Source organism: Dermochelys coriacea, chromosome 7 (genome assembly GCF_009764565.3).
Source record: "Dermochelys coriacea isolate rDerCor1 chromosome 7, rDerCor1.pri.v4, whole genome shotgun sequence".
NCBI lineage: Eukaryota > Metazoa > Chordata > Testudines > Dermochelyidae > Dermochelys > Dermochelys coriacea.
Window position 1 is genome coordinate 22,502,140 of NC_050074.1, and position 15,847 is coordinate 22,517,986.

The following is a 15,847-nucleotide window of genomic DNA, read 5'->3' on the forward strand; positions in this document are numbered from 1 at the left end:
TTCATTCTGCGAAATTTCCCAATGTTCCATGGCAGAAATTAATTCCAAACTCTGGGTATTTCCCATGGGACAAACCTCCCCTTTCTCTCGTCACCAACAAGTGGCTGTTGGATAGTTCGGGTGACCACGGGTTTGTGGGTCACAGCCTGGTCCCAGCAGTCCAGGTGTCACCCTCACACCCCAAAGCACACCACAGCTGGCACTCGCTAGCCTCTTGTTGGCAATCTCAGCAGAATGGCCAAAACATGAACGAGTGACAGAGACTGAACTTGCTCCTACAAGGAGTCCCGGCAGGGCAGAGGTGAGGAAACTACCGCGATGCTGTACCTGCCCTGCAGAAAGAGACAGTCTCTCTGCACATCTCTCTACTTAGATAGCCCCCTTCCTGTGGTATCTGAGCACTTCCCAAGCCTCACGCAGTACCACTTAAATTGGGTAATACTATTATCCTCATCTTCCAGCTGGGGAACGAGGTCTGGGCATGTCTACCCAAGCACTTACTGTACATCAAGCTGGGTTGTAAAGCTCCAGCCTGTCATGCTAACCGTCTGCCTGGACCCGGATGATGCGCACTAAGAGTTCCCTAGTGCGCACTGACAGATGGTTGAAACAGTGCTGGTGTGTACATACCCTCCGTGACTTGCTCGTGGTCATGCAGGAAGTCTGTGGCAGAACAGTGAATTGAACCTAGGTCTCCCAAGTCTTAGGCTAGCACTCCAGCACTGTCTGCTAGTGCTAATGTCACTCTGGCAGCAAAGCCATTGAAAGGAAGGGTGAGAAAGAGGGAGGGATTCTTTGGGGACAGGGCAGGCAGGTGGCACCGCTGCCTTCAGCACTCAGCTGTCCCCTGGGGTTTTGATGTGGGTCTGAGCATGGAGAGCCGGCTGCCTGTCACATTTCTGACACACTGACTGATTTCAGATGGGCTCAGGCTACAATTTCAAAATAAACATTGTCCTCCGCTTGGCTGGGAGATGCAGGGATCAAATGGCACGATCCTATTGGAGCCGTGTTCCCAGCTAGTGGAGCAGCTAAAGCTTGATAAACTGGGAATTTGGTCCTGTCCAACCCGGGTGATCTTATCAGGGTCTCGCGCAGGGGGTGGAAGAGGACAGCAGGGGAGAGCACAAAGCATCTGTAGCACACAATGTCACTGAGAGCACCCTCACTGAGCCCCTGCTTCCCCGCTTTGCTGCAGTTGTGTGTCTAACTCCCTGATCATTAGCACAAGTAAATGAACAATAAAGAATTTAAATATTTAATCAGGCTTAAATTCACACAAAGCAATGGAAAAAAAGCAAAACCCACACAAACCCAAAGCAAAAGGGAGCTGTTAATGAAGGCTCTAAGACTTGGCTTCGGATTAGTGTGTGTGTGGAAGAGCTCCTTCCCCGTCACTTGTAATAGCTAGTGTTACACTCATTCTGATTAAGGGGACAAATAAAAGCAAACCTGATTAAATTATATGAAGCTTACACAACTGTATTTGCTTTATTTAATCTGGGTTTTTTTCCTCCCTTGAAACTTTTAACACTTCGCTTCCCGACTAAGCCCACATGCTCTCTCTTGCATTTGGACTACAGTATGTTTAAAATCACAGATATTGGAGCTGGAAAAAGACCAGTGAGGAATTATCCTCTGCAGTTACTTCTCTGGGGCTTTGTCATGTCTAGATTTCAATGAGGTTTCCATCCCTTCCCTTTGGAAAGGATTCCACTGTCTAGCAGGTCTTCTCATTGGGAAAGGTTTCCAGATATTCCACCTAAATTGTCATTGATTCAATTTCATCCCTTCTCTCCTATCAGTAAGTTCTATCCCCAGCCACCCAACTTGGCCCTTTAACTTCTCCTCCACCATGCTAACTGAGGAAGTGATAGCAGACAGAGTGTGTTCACTGCAAACCAACTGCCAAAAGCGAGGCTGAGATGGGCCAGAACACACCCTAGGAATTCTAGGTTGGGGGGAGGAGGTGGATTCAAATCCTTGCACCTGAATTTGCCCTCCCAGTTTGGATCCAAACCCAGAAGGAGCCTGTTTTCTGGGTCCAGCTCAGCTGTGAGAACATTTTAAGATGGCAAAAGTCTCCCAACAGCAGCTGACCTGACATCCAACTATACAGAGCCAAAATCTCAGGGGGATTTGGAACCGTCAGATCCAAACCCCAGCCTAAGCCTGAATCCAGATCCAGACCCAAGCCCCACCTCTTAGGCCCAGCTCTAGTTTGGAAGCACTAGCTTTGCCCAGTGAGCTAAGTTCATTGGGGCTACCTAAACAGACAGGAAAGCAGGAAGGTGGCAGGTAGCACTGACAGTAGGACAGAAACATCAGCTGCATTCTCACTGGTTTGGCTCTGCCACAGCTGAGGCACCATGGCTGAGCAATGGGACTTCAGACACCTCCCCTCCTCACCCTTCAGGGGCTGAGCCTGAAACAGAGAGCACGAGAGGGCAGAGCCTAGGACCGGGTTGTCACGCTGGGCAGTGAGGAGTGCCACTGGTTAGGGCAATTTTCACATGCAGCTTATGACCCCCTGAAAATACTTCATTTATAACAGAAACAAAGACACCTTTATGCAGCAGTACCTCTACGCTATACACCCATGTGTGTCTTATACACCCTGATGGGCATCAGCCAGAGAGCCTGTGAAGAAAATCCATCTTCTCCAAATCTCCCCACCTCCTCCTGTCCACACACTGTCCTCTCCACACCCCTCTCTCAGGCACAGAGGGAAGGACAGCACTGACTATGGCTGGGGAGCCAGACACTGGTTTTTCAATTTCACTTGAATTGACAAATAATACTCTTCCTCTGCAAAATGCAAATCGTATGGGATAGAGCCCAGGATTCCCATTGTGCGCCCCAGAATTACTCAGCCAGCCCATGTGTGGCTCCCATTGCTAGCTAAGGCTGGCAATGACACAGGAAGACTCTTCCAGTAAAGGGTCTGCCCTACCCGTTAGCTCACACCCAACACACAGAAGTTCTTCACTAGAGGCTTCACGGCCAGGACAGTGGGGCAGGCTGCTACGTGCCTCCCCAGTCTGTCCTTGAGAGGGCCACCTCCCATAACAGGCCGTGCTGCTACACAGAGCAAGAGGCGAGGTCTTGGGATCAAGCCTAGCTTCCTGCTTGCATGTGAGCAAGGAATGCTAGCACACAGTGACACCCCCTCACCTCCAAAGAGTTCACCCCAGCTTCCTCCTACACCCTCCCTACAGCCATGCTACACAGGAAAACCACTTGACAGCTGGCCTGAGGACAGGCTTTTATCCACCCTCTGGCCTCCGCACTTGGAATCAGGGTCTGTCCAACACTGAGGCTAATGCAGAACTCAGCACGGAGGGGAACTGGGGTCTGGGCCACTAATGACTGGTTAACCTCAAACATCATGGAAAGCATGACTTCCTCAAAAGCACAGCTCTATGGCTTGGCTGGGGCTTGCAGCAGAGAGGGAGGCAGAACCCCCCCTGAGAGGTTCATCCATCTACCTCATACTTAGATACTCATCACCATAGCCTCTGAGCGCCCACCTTCATTTTATCCTCACCACACCCTGCCGTCAGCCAGGCACTGCACCTAGGTGTCCCAAGTCCAAGCTGCAGGCTCCTACCCTCTAGCCCATCCTGTCTGTGCGGAGGACTCACTCCTCTCCCTCGCATGACTGTCATCTGTCATCTCCATGGTGTCTGGGCTGAGGGAATATTCATCCCTGAGTCAGATCCGGGGGGCAGAAGGGGACAGAGGAATGGGCCTGGTGAGCTTGGGAATGGAGAGCTAGCAGAGGTAGCAAGACAGTTATGAAGATGCAGCCCCCTCTTAGCAGGTTTATTTGCCAAGAATTAGCCCCTCCCCACCGAAGGCCCAAGCTGAGTAAAGCCCTTGTTACAATGGAAAACGAGAGAGGGTCAGGGTCTCTCTGACCTCTTCATTTTGTGCTGTGAAGCACAGGAGGGAATGACACCTTTGTGCTGTGGGGTAACAGTGCAGTGCCCCATGGCCAGGCCAGCACTGTCTGAGCCTCCTGCAAGCCTGGGGGAAGGTAGATCCATGAACACTGGGCCTCTGTGGTGAAAGCCAGGACAAGTGCCTCCCCACTCCCTCCCCATTGTGGGTAGGGACAAAAGGTAGCACGGGAGATAGAACTACCTGCTACCCTACTGAGAGAGCCAGATCACAGTAGCAGCAGCCATCGGGGTTACAATGAATGCATGTGCATTTGCAGTTGAAAGGGGCTGATTCCCTGTAATTAATAACTCTGCATCCTGCAGCAGGGATGATTACTGCTCCGAAACATGTTCTGAAGTCTACGTCAACATTAATTACTGTGTCCGGTCAGCAGCGAGGGGAAGCTAAGGTTACCCCGCACCAACCCAATCAAGAGCAACCTTGGTACTGAGGAAAACCAGAAGCCAATTTATGTGGACTTGCATGCACTAAATTAAGCAGATATTGTGAGGCTGGGAGGGAAGGGGGAGCTGGTTGGAGAGCAGGGGAAGATGCTCTTCTGCAGGGAGGAGCCGTGGAGCTGGAAAGCTGGATGATGTCAGACAAGTCTGCTGGAAATGAGCAGCCAGTCATGCATCAAACATACCAATTGCATAAATCAAGTACAGTAGAAAATGACAGCGGCAATGATATTAATACGAATATTGATATTAATGTCAGTGAGTGTGGTAGCCACGCAGTGGCTTCCCTATGCTCACGTTGACTGGTACATGGCAAGATGCATCACGGAGGGACAGGCTGGTGTCCAAGACCACATGCTCAGGAGCCGTGGAGAAGGGGCAGCATAAATGCAGCCATGCTTGTCTTAGACAAGGAAGTGAAGCCCCCTCAGATATGCAGAGAGCCGCCTCGATCATGCTGGTGGTCTCCAGGGGCTCCAGGTCTCAGTTAAAAGGAAGGGCAGATGCAGTCTGCTCCACCTAATGCAGACGAGGTGTGGCCCCAGGCTCTTGCCCAGCTGGCAACATAGGCCTAGCTGGGTGAAGCTTGGTCAGTGCAGCCGCAGAGGAATAAAGCGGGGTGTGGAAGGTGGCAATGCAGTTCTCTGAAAGGAAAGAGCAACCCTCTCCCCAGGTGGGAGTGAAAGCGCAACAATTCCCAGAGGGGAAGCGGGTAGCAAGCACATGGCCCTAGGAGTGCTATAGCTAGGCCACAGGGTCACCCTCCTGGAGACAAGGTGAAGGATCAGATGGGGACAATAATGATGGAAGCAGCTGCTGGTTGGGTGATCTGTGGTCCCCCAGAAATATGGGAACAGGCTGAGCCCATGCTTCAATGCCTGGGAGAAGCCTGCTGGTGAAATGTTTTATCGCTCTATGGCTGCAATGACCTTCCCACTGCAAGGCAGAACGATACCAGCAGCACAAGAGTTAGAGTCTCAGAATCACCAGCAAGAGAGATGAGCCAGGCCTAGTCTGCAGCACCAGCCCCACTCTCTGAGACCAGCACTGGATGCTTCTCTACTGTGCATTTCCTCGTGCTTTGTCCACTCAGCGCTTCCAGTGTGCCAAGGCAAGGGACTTCCGCCACTTCCCTCAGGAGACTATTCCGCAACCCAGCAGATCTAGCGATCAGAAAAACGTTCCTGCGCTTTTCTTACTCAACGTCATCCCATTATACTCCCTCCCCAAAACTGCCCCAGACAGCTCCTCTGCTTCCTTGGCGTTTGCCCCTTCCAGTGTCTCTAGATGGATCCACCCTCCCTCCTCCTGTCGCCATTCAGCCTCGCTATGCAGACTTAATTCTTCCAAACTTTCCCCTCTCTGTTGCTCTTCTCTGAATTCCCTCCAATCTGTCATCATCTTCTGGTACCAAGGTACCCAGAACCGTATTGATTGCCCCAGGCACTGCCTCCCCGGAGCCGCACAGACAGGGACCGGCTCCTCTGAGCTCTGTGATGAGACAGGAACATAAGAATTGCCTGACTGGATCAGACTGGTGGCCCACCTCCAACAAAAGCTAGTACCAGACGCTTTAGAACAAGGTGAAGAAACACTATTATGGACAGTTGTGGAATAACCTGCCTACAGAGGAAGTTTCTTTTTAACTCTTGTCACTTTACGCTATACTCCATCTGTTCTCAGTGGGGGCTGAGTGCTTTTGAAATCTGGCCCTCAGCACCTAGCTAATTGCCCTGAAGCCTGGGGGTTTGTATCCCTTATAAAGACATTTTGTTCCTATCTAACATACCTGTGGATCTTCTCATTATCCGTAGAAATAGCTAATCCTACTTTGAACCCTGTTAATTCTTGGCCTCAGTGACATCTGTGCCAATGAGCGCTGCAGGTTAATAATTTTATTAAGATAGTATTGAAGTAAAAAGAAAATGGTACAGAGTTTAGGCATAGAAGTTTCTGGTTATCAGGGAATAAGGTACAGATTATCAAGGGATGCGAAATTCAGTTTAGGAGCGGGTTACGTACGGAATACATAATCTGCAATCTCCCCGGTTGGGGGTAAAAGTTTAACGGGTCAAAGTGATACACTGTGTTAAAAAATACATAGCCCAAGATTGCATTAGGTTCCTCTGCTGCGCTGCACTGCAGTCCTGTAAGCTCTCATCCCTCGATTAAGGAGTCACAGGGCACCATAGCAGAGTAAACCTCTCAGTCCAAGAGACGAAACCCTGATGTCACCCAAATTTACCATGGGGGTCCCGGAGGACCAAGAGGGAGGTTTCAGAACATCGTACATGCAATCTCCTCAGCCACTCCTGGCTGGGAAACCCGCCAGGATGCTACGAATTCAGACCCCAAGATCTCAGGCAGAGGAAACTGCATGGACAGGTTGCCATGAAGGATGCTCCTCCATGGTCTGTAAAGAAAATGGACTTTTGCCAGAATAGAGTCTCTGCCCACGGCAGCATGCTGCAATCTCCTTGAATGGGTGGCCAGAGTCACTCCTGGGTCAGTAATCTCTCCCCACCCATTGCTGAGCCCAGACCTGTGAGATCCCATCATTCACTGAAACTTCCAAGACATCCTCACTAAAAATGAACGAAGAAGCTGCAATGGTGAACCCTGCAGCAGATGGGCATGAAGCACAGCTCCCAGAGGCAGGTGTCCCCAGTGTGAAGCATCAGAGAGACAGACAGACACACATACACACATTACCACACCTCCATCTCCTTCAGCACAGGATGGTCTTCTATCCCGGGGAAGAGGACCCTCATGGCATAGGTGCGATAGTCCAGGAAGGGGATGCCAGCCCCGTCTAAGTCATTCGTCAGCTCGTGGATGTCTGTTTGCAGTTCGGCAAAGGCTGGGATGGAAAGAGCAGAGTTGTGTTAGGGGACCATGGGCCTGCAGGAGGTCAACAGGAGAGGTCAGGCTGGGCCCTAGAGCTACCACACTGGCGCCAGCAAAATACAAGAATCCCACAAATCTAGAGCAGTGGGGGCTGCCCTCTGTCCCTAGCACCGGTAATCAGAGGGGCTCAAGGCAATTTACAGACATCAGTTAGCTCAGTCTCACAATGCCCTGTCAGGAGGGACAGTACCATTATCCCCATTTTACACATGGCAAAGCAGAAGCATGGAGGGGGACGTGACCTCCCCGGGGTCACACAGCAAATCAGCAGCAGAGTCAGGAATAGAACCCAGGAGTCCTGAAGCCTCAGCCTCTTGGCTCTAACCCGCCTTGCTACGTGCACATACATAAGAAACCTGTAGGCGCCTGTGAACGACATGGCAGAGATGCTGGGCGAGAGAGAGGTTTAAACCACAAGAATGTTCTCGTTTCATTCTGACCTAAATAATGTTAGAGAGAAAAGCCCAACACAGACCCAGCACCCTGGGGTAAGAACAGGCACAGCCTGAGCTCGTGCTAGACAGAGGGGGGGAAATGGTGTCCTGAGCCTTTAATGGTACCCATGAGGGCAGACTTTGGGGGCAGGGGAGGAATCTCTAGCACTGTATAAGGGAAAGAGAAAACACACAGAGAAATCAAATTAACAGCACTTTAAAGGGAGCTGGAAGCTAGGCAGAGGGTTGCAGGCTTGTCAGCCTGATGAGAAAAAACAAAGTCAGCTTGAAAGGCTCACTATCTTATCTGTAACTAGAGGGACTAGAAAAAAGAAAAGGCAGGGAAGAGATTGCGCCTTTTAATTAAAAGCAGATCCTTTTATCTGCCAGCTGTGGAAGAGGAGATGAGATCCCCTCCACCCTCCCCTCTCTCTGTCACTATTGCCATCTACATGGATTTTTAGGGTTTTTTTTCTTTTTTATTATCTCGTTTTAGGTGCCCACTTCTCCCCCAGCCTCTGGGCTGGCTGCGGTTGGCAGGGTCACGGCCCCAGGCACTGGCTTGCGGCGATAATGGGCAATTAGGTTTTATCGGCAGGATCATAAGAGGCATTCTGTCCAATTTTGCAGCATCCCTTTGTCACATAATGAGAGACTCACGGCCCTTTCCAGGCAGGTTTCTCTAGCCTCTTTTGTCCTCTTTTAGACTTTAAAAACATAAAATCCTTAACCGAAAAAATAAATCCTACTAAAACTAAGTTAAGTTTCCCTCCAACAAAGTCTCTTCACCTGCTTGGATCTCCGGTCCCAAGGATGGCTTAGAGTGGGGGAAGGTCCCTGTAGATCAGGAGCACAAGGCCCACAGTTCTGAGATGAAAGGGCAGATTTACCAGGCTGTTCTGGGTGCAGTGAGTTAGCATGTGCAGTAGGTGAGCATGAAGCTTTGCAAGCAGACATGGTGCTTGCAGAGCTGGATACTGGGGGATATGAAAGAGAAGGGAGCAAGTAGGAAACACTTGTTCAGCAAAGACCCTTGTGCCATAAAACCAGGATGGTGCATCGCAAGGTACTGTGCTGTCACTGTGGTGAGACCATGCAGCAGCCCTGTGTCATATACAGAGGGAATCCTTGTCCCACACTGGGACCAGACAAGGTGCAGACACATCAAGAGCCAGAACAAGCCGTGGCACTCAGGATAGGAACCTGCTGCCTGCAAATGCACATGCAGCAACCTATGGGAATACAGATGCAGCCAGGGAAAGGACCCAACAATGCTGCAGAGGATGGGGGCTTTCAAGGGAGTCTCTGTAAAAAAAAAAAAAAAAAAAAGCTTTCGTGAGCTACAGCTCACTTCATCGGATACAACTTCATCGGATGTAGAAATGAGCCTGCCAGCCTGCACGCACGGGGACACCAATACCCTGAACATCTGACCTGGGGGGTTTTGCCTGAGGGATCATGGATGTCCATGGTACTGCTACCTCCTTCACCAAACGGTAGGGTGTGAACAGAGAGTCTTGGAGCAAACACAAGAGGGGAAAAAAACCAACGACCCAGAGGTGGCAGAGCTGGCAAGGCAGGTGAAGGGGCTGACAGGTGGGGACAGGCTGAAGCTGGGAAGCCGTGGGGAGAGAAGCAGAGACAGACTCACCCTCCTTGCACTCCAAGGCCACGCGGGACTCCAGGTTGTCCATCTGCAGCTGCAGGCGTTTCAGGGTGCGGTCAGCGTCCCGGGACTTGCGCTTGTAGGCGATGAGGACAATGATGATGATGAGCAGAAGGAGGCCACCCCCGCCGCCGATCCCGATGATGGCAGGCAGTGTCAGGAGGCTGTCCGAGTAGATCTGCAGCGTCCCCGGGGAGAACTCAAACCCTCCAGCTTTGATCTGAGCCACACGGGAGGAAAAGGGCTTCACATTAGGGCCAAGGGTTGTGCAGTGGCTCATCTCCCTGCTGAGAGGGCTCTGTGCCCCCTTCTTCCACCCACCTGCCACCCTAAAGGCTGAGGGTGAAATACAAAGAGAACTGCAGGGTCCCCGGCTGACTCTCATATGTCCCATAATGCATCTGGGGACAGGAGGGTTTTGCAGCTGGGTGAGTCAGGGAGACTTCCCATTGGCATGGAAAAGAGGTCAAGAGCAGGTTTAGCTCAGGGGGTGCGGATCAAGGCGCCTCTCCTAACTGAGGCAGGTTGTTATCAGAAGGCTTTTGCCAGCTGGGAAGGGGCAGGGAGGGCCTGTCACCCTCACTGGAGCTCATCAGTCCCCCATGACATCCCCATGAGCCAACTAGGGAAATGTGGTCTAGATGAAATGACTATCGGGGGAGTGCACAATGGAGGTTGAAAAGCCATACTCAAAGTAGTTATCAGTGGTTCACTGTCACTGGGCGGGGTATCTAGTGGGATGTGACAGGAGTCTGTTCTGGGTCTAGTATTGTTCCATATTTTCATTAGTGACTTGGATAACGAAGTGGAGAGTATGCGTATAAAATCCGCAGATGACACCAAGCTGGAAGGGGTGAAAAAGGCTAATCTCATTCTGGGGTGAATTAACTGGAGTGTTTATGTAAGACGCGGAAGGTGATTGTCCCACTCTACTCGGCCCTGGGGAGGCCTCAGGTGGAGTTCTTCCAGGCACCACACTTTAAGAAAGGTGTGGATAAATTGGAGAGACCAGGGGAGAGCAAAAAAAAAAATGATCAAAGGTTTAGAAAACCTGACCGGTGAGGAAAGGTTAAAAAACCTGGGCAGGCTGAGGGGGGACCTCATAACAGCCTCCGCACACGTCGAAGGCTGTTATACAGAGGACTGAGATCAATTTTTCTCTGTGTCCACTGAGGGTAAGACAAGAAGTAAGGGGCTTAATCTGCAGCCAGGGAGATTTATGTTAGATATTGGGGAAAAACGTCTAACTCGAAGGGTAGTTAAACTCTGGAACAGGCTTCCAAGGAGCCTATCCCTGTCACTGGAGGTTTTTCAGAAAAGGTTGGACAAACACCTGTTGGGATGGGCTAAGTTTACTTAGTCCTGCCTCAGTGCAATACGCTAGACTAAATGACCTCTTGAGGTTCATTCCAGGCCTACATTTCTATGATTCCCTCTTTAAAGTGGGGGTGGGGGTGGCGAACCTCCCTTCCTCTTCCTTACGGGGGAGGAGGTGCATGCTGGAATGGCGTTCTCAGAAAGCAGGGACCCCCAGACCGCAGGATCTCTGTGTCCACACAAGTGGCAAGTGTCCAAGGTGTGTAATAGGAAGGTCAGATCATTATCATGCCAGCCTGGGCTGACCCCAGTGAGTTAAACGAACCCTCACTTCCGAGGGGCATTGACACCAGAAGGTAGAGACCCTGTGGTTTGGAGGAAGCCATAGGGCAGGCCGCAGAGCAGGTGCAGGGGGCTACAGTGCGAGGGGCTTGTCCGAGCGCATGTACAGATTTAATGGGATGCAGAAGACATGCTGGTGTGTTGTCAGCGCCTGTGAAGAGCAGGCAGCGGGTTTGATGTCTCATTCAGACAACATTACAATAACAGATGGGATGTAAAGTGAGTTCCCTGATGGATGAGGTGCCTGGGGGGACTGTTCTGGGTCCCTTTCAAATACACAAGGCTGCACTGAGACCCTGAGCGCTGCTGCTGCTGCTGAGCTACAACCTGACAAAGAATCTTACTTAAAGCTAACCCAGGGGTTGGGGGAAGTGAGGGAGCGGAAACCCTTTGACCATATGGCTCAGACGGAGACCAGCCAGGCCCACCCAGAGTGTGAGTTACAATGACACGCGCTCATGGCAGGGCTGGATGGAGCACTCAGCCCCTCTGAACAGACTACTGGGGATGGGGGACTAGGCAATAGGGAGGCAGGCAGCCAGGGGCTCCTCCCAGCAGATCTAAGCCCCTGCATGTGCACATAATCCGGTGTTGATGAGCTTTTACCCGACAGGGACCAGTGGCCACCTGGCACCAGGCAGGGGGCGAAAGGGGAATGGCTCCTGCATGCTCTCCAATGTACGCCAGAAGGGGATTAACCCCCTCGGTCTCCAGCCACTGCCCCCTTGATCAGTAAAAGGGGATCTTAATGTCCCAGGCTGAACGTAAGCTACTGCTGGGCACACCATGGTGCGTGATCAGACTGCGTTGCCCCCAAAGCGACCATCGGTGAGCAGTGTGCCAGACCAGATGCTTGGGAGGCCCCCAGGAAACAAGAATCTTTACAAAGCCCAGTGCCCTAGCCTGCAGAGGAACAGCACACCAACAATGCACTCAGCTTAACAGGCTACTCTGTCCCTCATTGCAGCATGGGCTGAGCCAGAGGGGAATGACCCTGGGGACAGGGCTGGAATTCAGCAGGGCCCCATGCAGGAGGGGATTGAGGGCTGGGGTATGGCAAAGTGCTATGAGGGAGTGGGTTGGGGTATAGCAGGGTCACATGCAGGGAAGAGTTAGGGCTGGGATACAGCAGGGTGCCATGCAAGAGGGGTTTGGGGTACAGCAGAGCCCAATGCAGGAGGAGGTAGGGGATCAGCATGTCAGCCCATGTCCTACCCTACACACACACACACACACACACACACTTGCTGTCAATGGCAGAGCTATACTTCTTGGTAACTTGGGCTACTTTTACAATTGGACGCCACAAGGAGGTTCCCGGTGCTGTGTGCACGCTGCTGCCCGGGGGACTCCCCTGGGGTGTTGCTATAGACAGTGCTCCCAGCAGGGGCGGGGAAATGCAGCTATCATTGCCTCAGAACTCAGGTGGGACCCGACAAGGTTTGATAAACGATATCCCATCTCTGATTTAGAGCTGGAGGCAGTTTGTCTTGGGCCCCACCACACAAGGCTTATTCAGCGGGAAGAACAAGTGCCCAGTGCATGGCATGGTGCAGTCCTGGCAACACCTGCAAGGATGCCAGGGCCCAAAGAGGCTGGTCTGGGTGGTTAGCATTACCGTGACTTTGTGCTGTCCCGTGAGGTTTGGCGACTCGCACAAGAGCTGGGTCTCGGAGACCGTTAGGGCGCAGGGAGTGTCACCAATCAGCACCGTGTAGTTCAGCCTGGAGTTACCAGCAGCTGGCGGGAGCAGGTTCCGGCCCTTTAAGGGAACAAGGAGTGAGATCATTAGTTCTCCCGCAGCTGGATTCTCCCATCACCAAGCAATTTCTCTCCTTCAGCCTTCTAACCCCACGGAGAGCAGGAGTCTGCAGGGATCCTTCCGCTCCCCCTTACTCCTTGACAAAGGTCCAACAAGAAGTGAAGGAGGAGTGGGAATCTGAGCCAGGGAAATACAAAGATGATGCACCCAGAATGGGCCAAACTCCTAGGGCACGTTCCTTGATTGCAGTGCAGTTACACCAGGGATGACTTTGTCCCTGAGCTCTGAGAGGAGGGACGGCCCTCCCACCCATGGAGACACACGGTTAACCAGGGAGTGCCCTTGTCTCAAACACTCCACAGCCCTTCTGCAAGGCTCTGAAGTGCCACATACCCACTTGCCCCATGGGGATACGAACTGGGGCTTCGTAATCTGGGGAGCGCCACCTCCTGCTGTCAAGGGGTCCCAACCACCCTGCCCTTCCCATACTGCTGAGGGGGAGGGAGGCAGTTTGGAAAAGGTTGAGACCCCCCAATTTCCATCTTCATGGAACACAATCCTTTGCCTACCTCCTGCACGCACAACCCTACTTCCTCGGCCTTTACCAAGAGCCAGAAAGTCCCACCTGTCCTGCAGGCAGAGGGTCTGTAAGGACACAATGGGGTTCGATGGCTCTCCCATTGCAGGGCAGGGAATACCCCCCTTTCCCCACTTACCTGGCCGGCACAATCCATTTAACCCCCAAGAGACCAGCTGCCGGGCATGCAGCTCTGAACTGAACTGGTCCATCCCATCCCCATTTGAGTTCTCTGACCTGTTGTAAGGCGCAGTGGGGAAATGCAGCTGGCCCAGGGCAGAAAAGGAAGCCAGAGATCTCGGGCTGCAATAGGGCAGCAGAGGCGATGGTGGAGAAGAGCTGTGGGGAGCTTACCTTGAGGATAAGGGGAGAGCTGGGCTTGAGCTCCAGCATGCCAGAGGGGCTGAGGGGCTCGAAGATGGGGTCTGGATAATAGACGAAGTTGGTGGTATTAACAATCAGCAGCGCCTGGACATTATCCATGACAAAGCCAATCTCATCTGGGCGGTCACCGATCTCGGGGGGGCTCCGGGACGGGTTGTCGATGGATGGAGCATAGCACAGTATGGTGGTGTCGTTGTAGACGGTGCAGTTCTACAGAGGAGACAAGGCACCAAGGCTGATCAGACCAGTCTCCCATCATCTCAGGCTGTGATACGGTCTGATCTCACAACCTAAGTTGGCTCAAGAGTGGTCAGTCCCAGGAGGGGAGACCTCCTGCAAGAAGTAGTTGTGCTGAATCTGGAAGGGGGCACTTTTCCCTCCAAATCACTCCCGAACCTAAGAGGTGCTGCGCTGTTGGAAGCCCTTATAACAGAGATGCAAAACCAAAGTACTGAGCACTTGTGGCCAGTCAAAATCCAGAGGTATTTTGCACAACAGCTGGTACTGAGCCACACCCCATCCATAATCCCACCTTCTCACTGCTCCCAAGGGAAAAGGGATATAAAGTGGAGCCCCTATATCTTCCCTCACCACTTGAGCACTGCCTGTCAGTTCCCCCCGAACTGCCAGCGGGATACCAGATACAGCATCCAGTTCCCCACTCCTCTCCTTCTCCACCAGTGACAGACCTGTTTTGGGCCCTCCCCAGGTGAGACCCAACTGGCTTGGTGTCTCTCTTCTAATGACTGAGACCATCAAGGTCACAGGTACACAGGGGAGGTGGCAGGACATGCTTTTCACTGGTGTCCTGCATGGAAGCAAGGAGATAGGACTCCTTGCCCTCCCTTCCCCAACCAGGCACGGGGCCTCCCCAGACAGCCGGAGATCTACTTACGTTCTCCCTCTCAGCGCTGCCATACTTGGCACGGATCCTGGGTTCTTTGATGGTGGCCAGGTTGGTGCCCGTCACAGTCAGCAACGTCCCACCGCTAGGAGGCGCAGAGAGGAAGGAGTTAGGAGAGGCTACTCTGGCACAGGGCACCCAGGCATTGGTGAAGGTGGGCACATGCCATTGCTGCTTATCTTGGAACCTGTCCCATCCTGTATGCAACATGAAGCCCTAGAGACTCGCTTGTAATACTGGAATATGGGGTTGTCCCTCCAGTCTGGACACATCCCAACAACCCACCAGCACGGGCCAGATTCTGGCATTGGGAACAATGTGCCACCCGACTCATGGCGCCATGCTGGCTTCTGTCCACGCAGCAGGAACAGCTGACTTCCCCTTCAGCCGCCATGGCAGATCAGCCAGAGGCTTCCATTTGAAACAACATCACCCCTGTGGACCACTCCCATAGCGGTCACCAATTGCCACCTCCAGGCAAGCGGAGCACCGAGAGCACAGCACAGAGCCTGGCTGCTTTGGGCAAGTTCTCTGCTGTGCCTATCGGCTTCATGCTGCTGGAAGGTCTTGGGTTTGAGGTCCTGGCAACTGCAGATCTCTGCAAGCTCACAAGCCAGCTACAGCAGGCTGCCATAGGGCAAGCTTCCCTCCGCCACAGACCTCTGGAATGTGTGGGGAGTTCAGTCTCCAGGGATCCACTCAAGCCTTGGCCTCTCTGCTGAGGCTGCCACCATGGTGCCGATTGGGGGGTGGGTTCTGGAACATGTACACGTGCCTACCAAGGAGCGAGACCCTCCCATCCCATCTCAACACGGGTCCCCGAAGCAGCAGCAGCTGAGAACGTCCATGGTACATTCCGACTGGCAACCTCCCTTAGCCATCCAGTGAGTCCCAGAGGAGTGTGGGAGTTAGAAATGGAAAAGCCCCAGGAGAGTCCACCTAAGTATGCTCTGGGGGCCAGGACAGAGCCTTCTCTGGGTCTGTGCTTGAAATGCCCCAGAGCAGCACGGCTTCCACCCAGGCTTTTGGGGAGCCTATTTCACAGCCAGGCTCCAGGAGGGCCGATGGCATGTGCAGTTTAATCAAGTCCTTACCTTCTGCTCCAGCCAATTCAAGCCTTTTAACAGCACAGGTAAACCCTTCAGAAA

The 15,847-nt window shown here is 52.6% G+C and overlaps 1 protein-coding gene across 1 annotated transcript in view; it reads right to left on the bottom strand.

Annotated features, from left to right (window-relative positions):
* PLXNA1 (plexin A1) overlaps positions 1 to 15,847 on the bottom strand; it is a 274,845-nt gene that overhangs the window by 46,920 nt on the left and 212,078 nt on the right. The window contains 5 exon segments of the mRNA XM_038409069.2: positions 7,124 to 7,266; positions 9,399 to 9,633; positions 12,691 to 12,834; positions 13,766 to 14,005; positions 14,691 to 14,784. Of these exon segments, the coding sequence (XP_038264997.1) occupies positions 7,124 to 7,266; positions 9,399 to 9,633; positions 12,691 to 12,834; positions 13,766 to 14,005; positions 14,691 to 14,784 (856 nt within the window).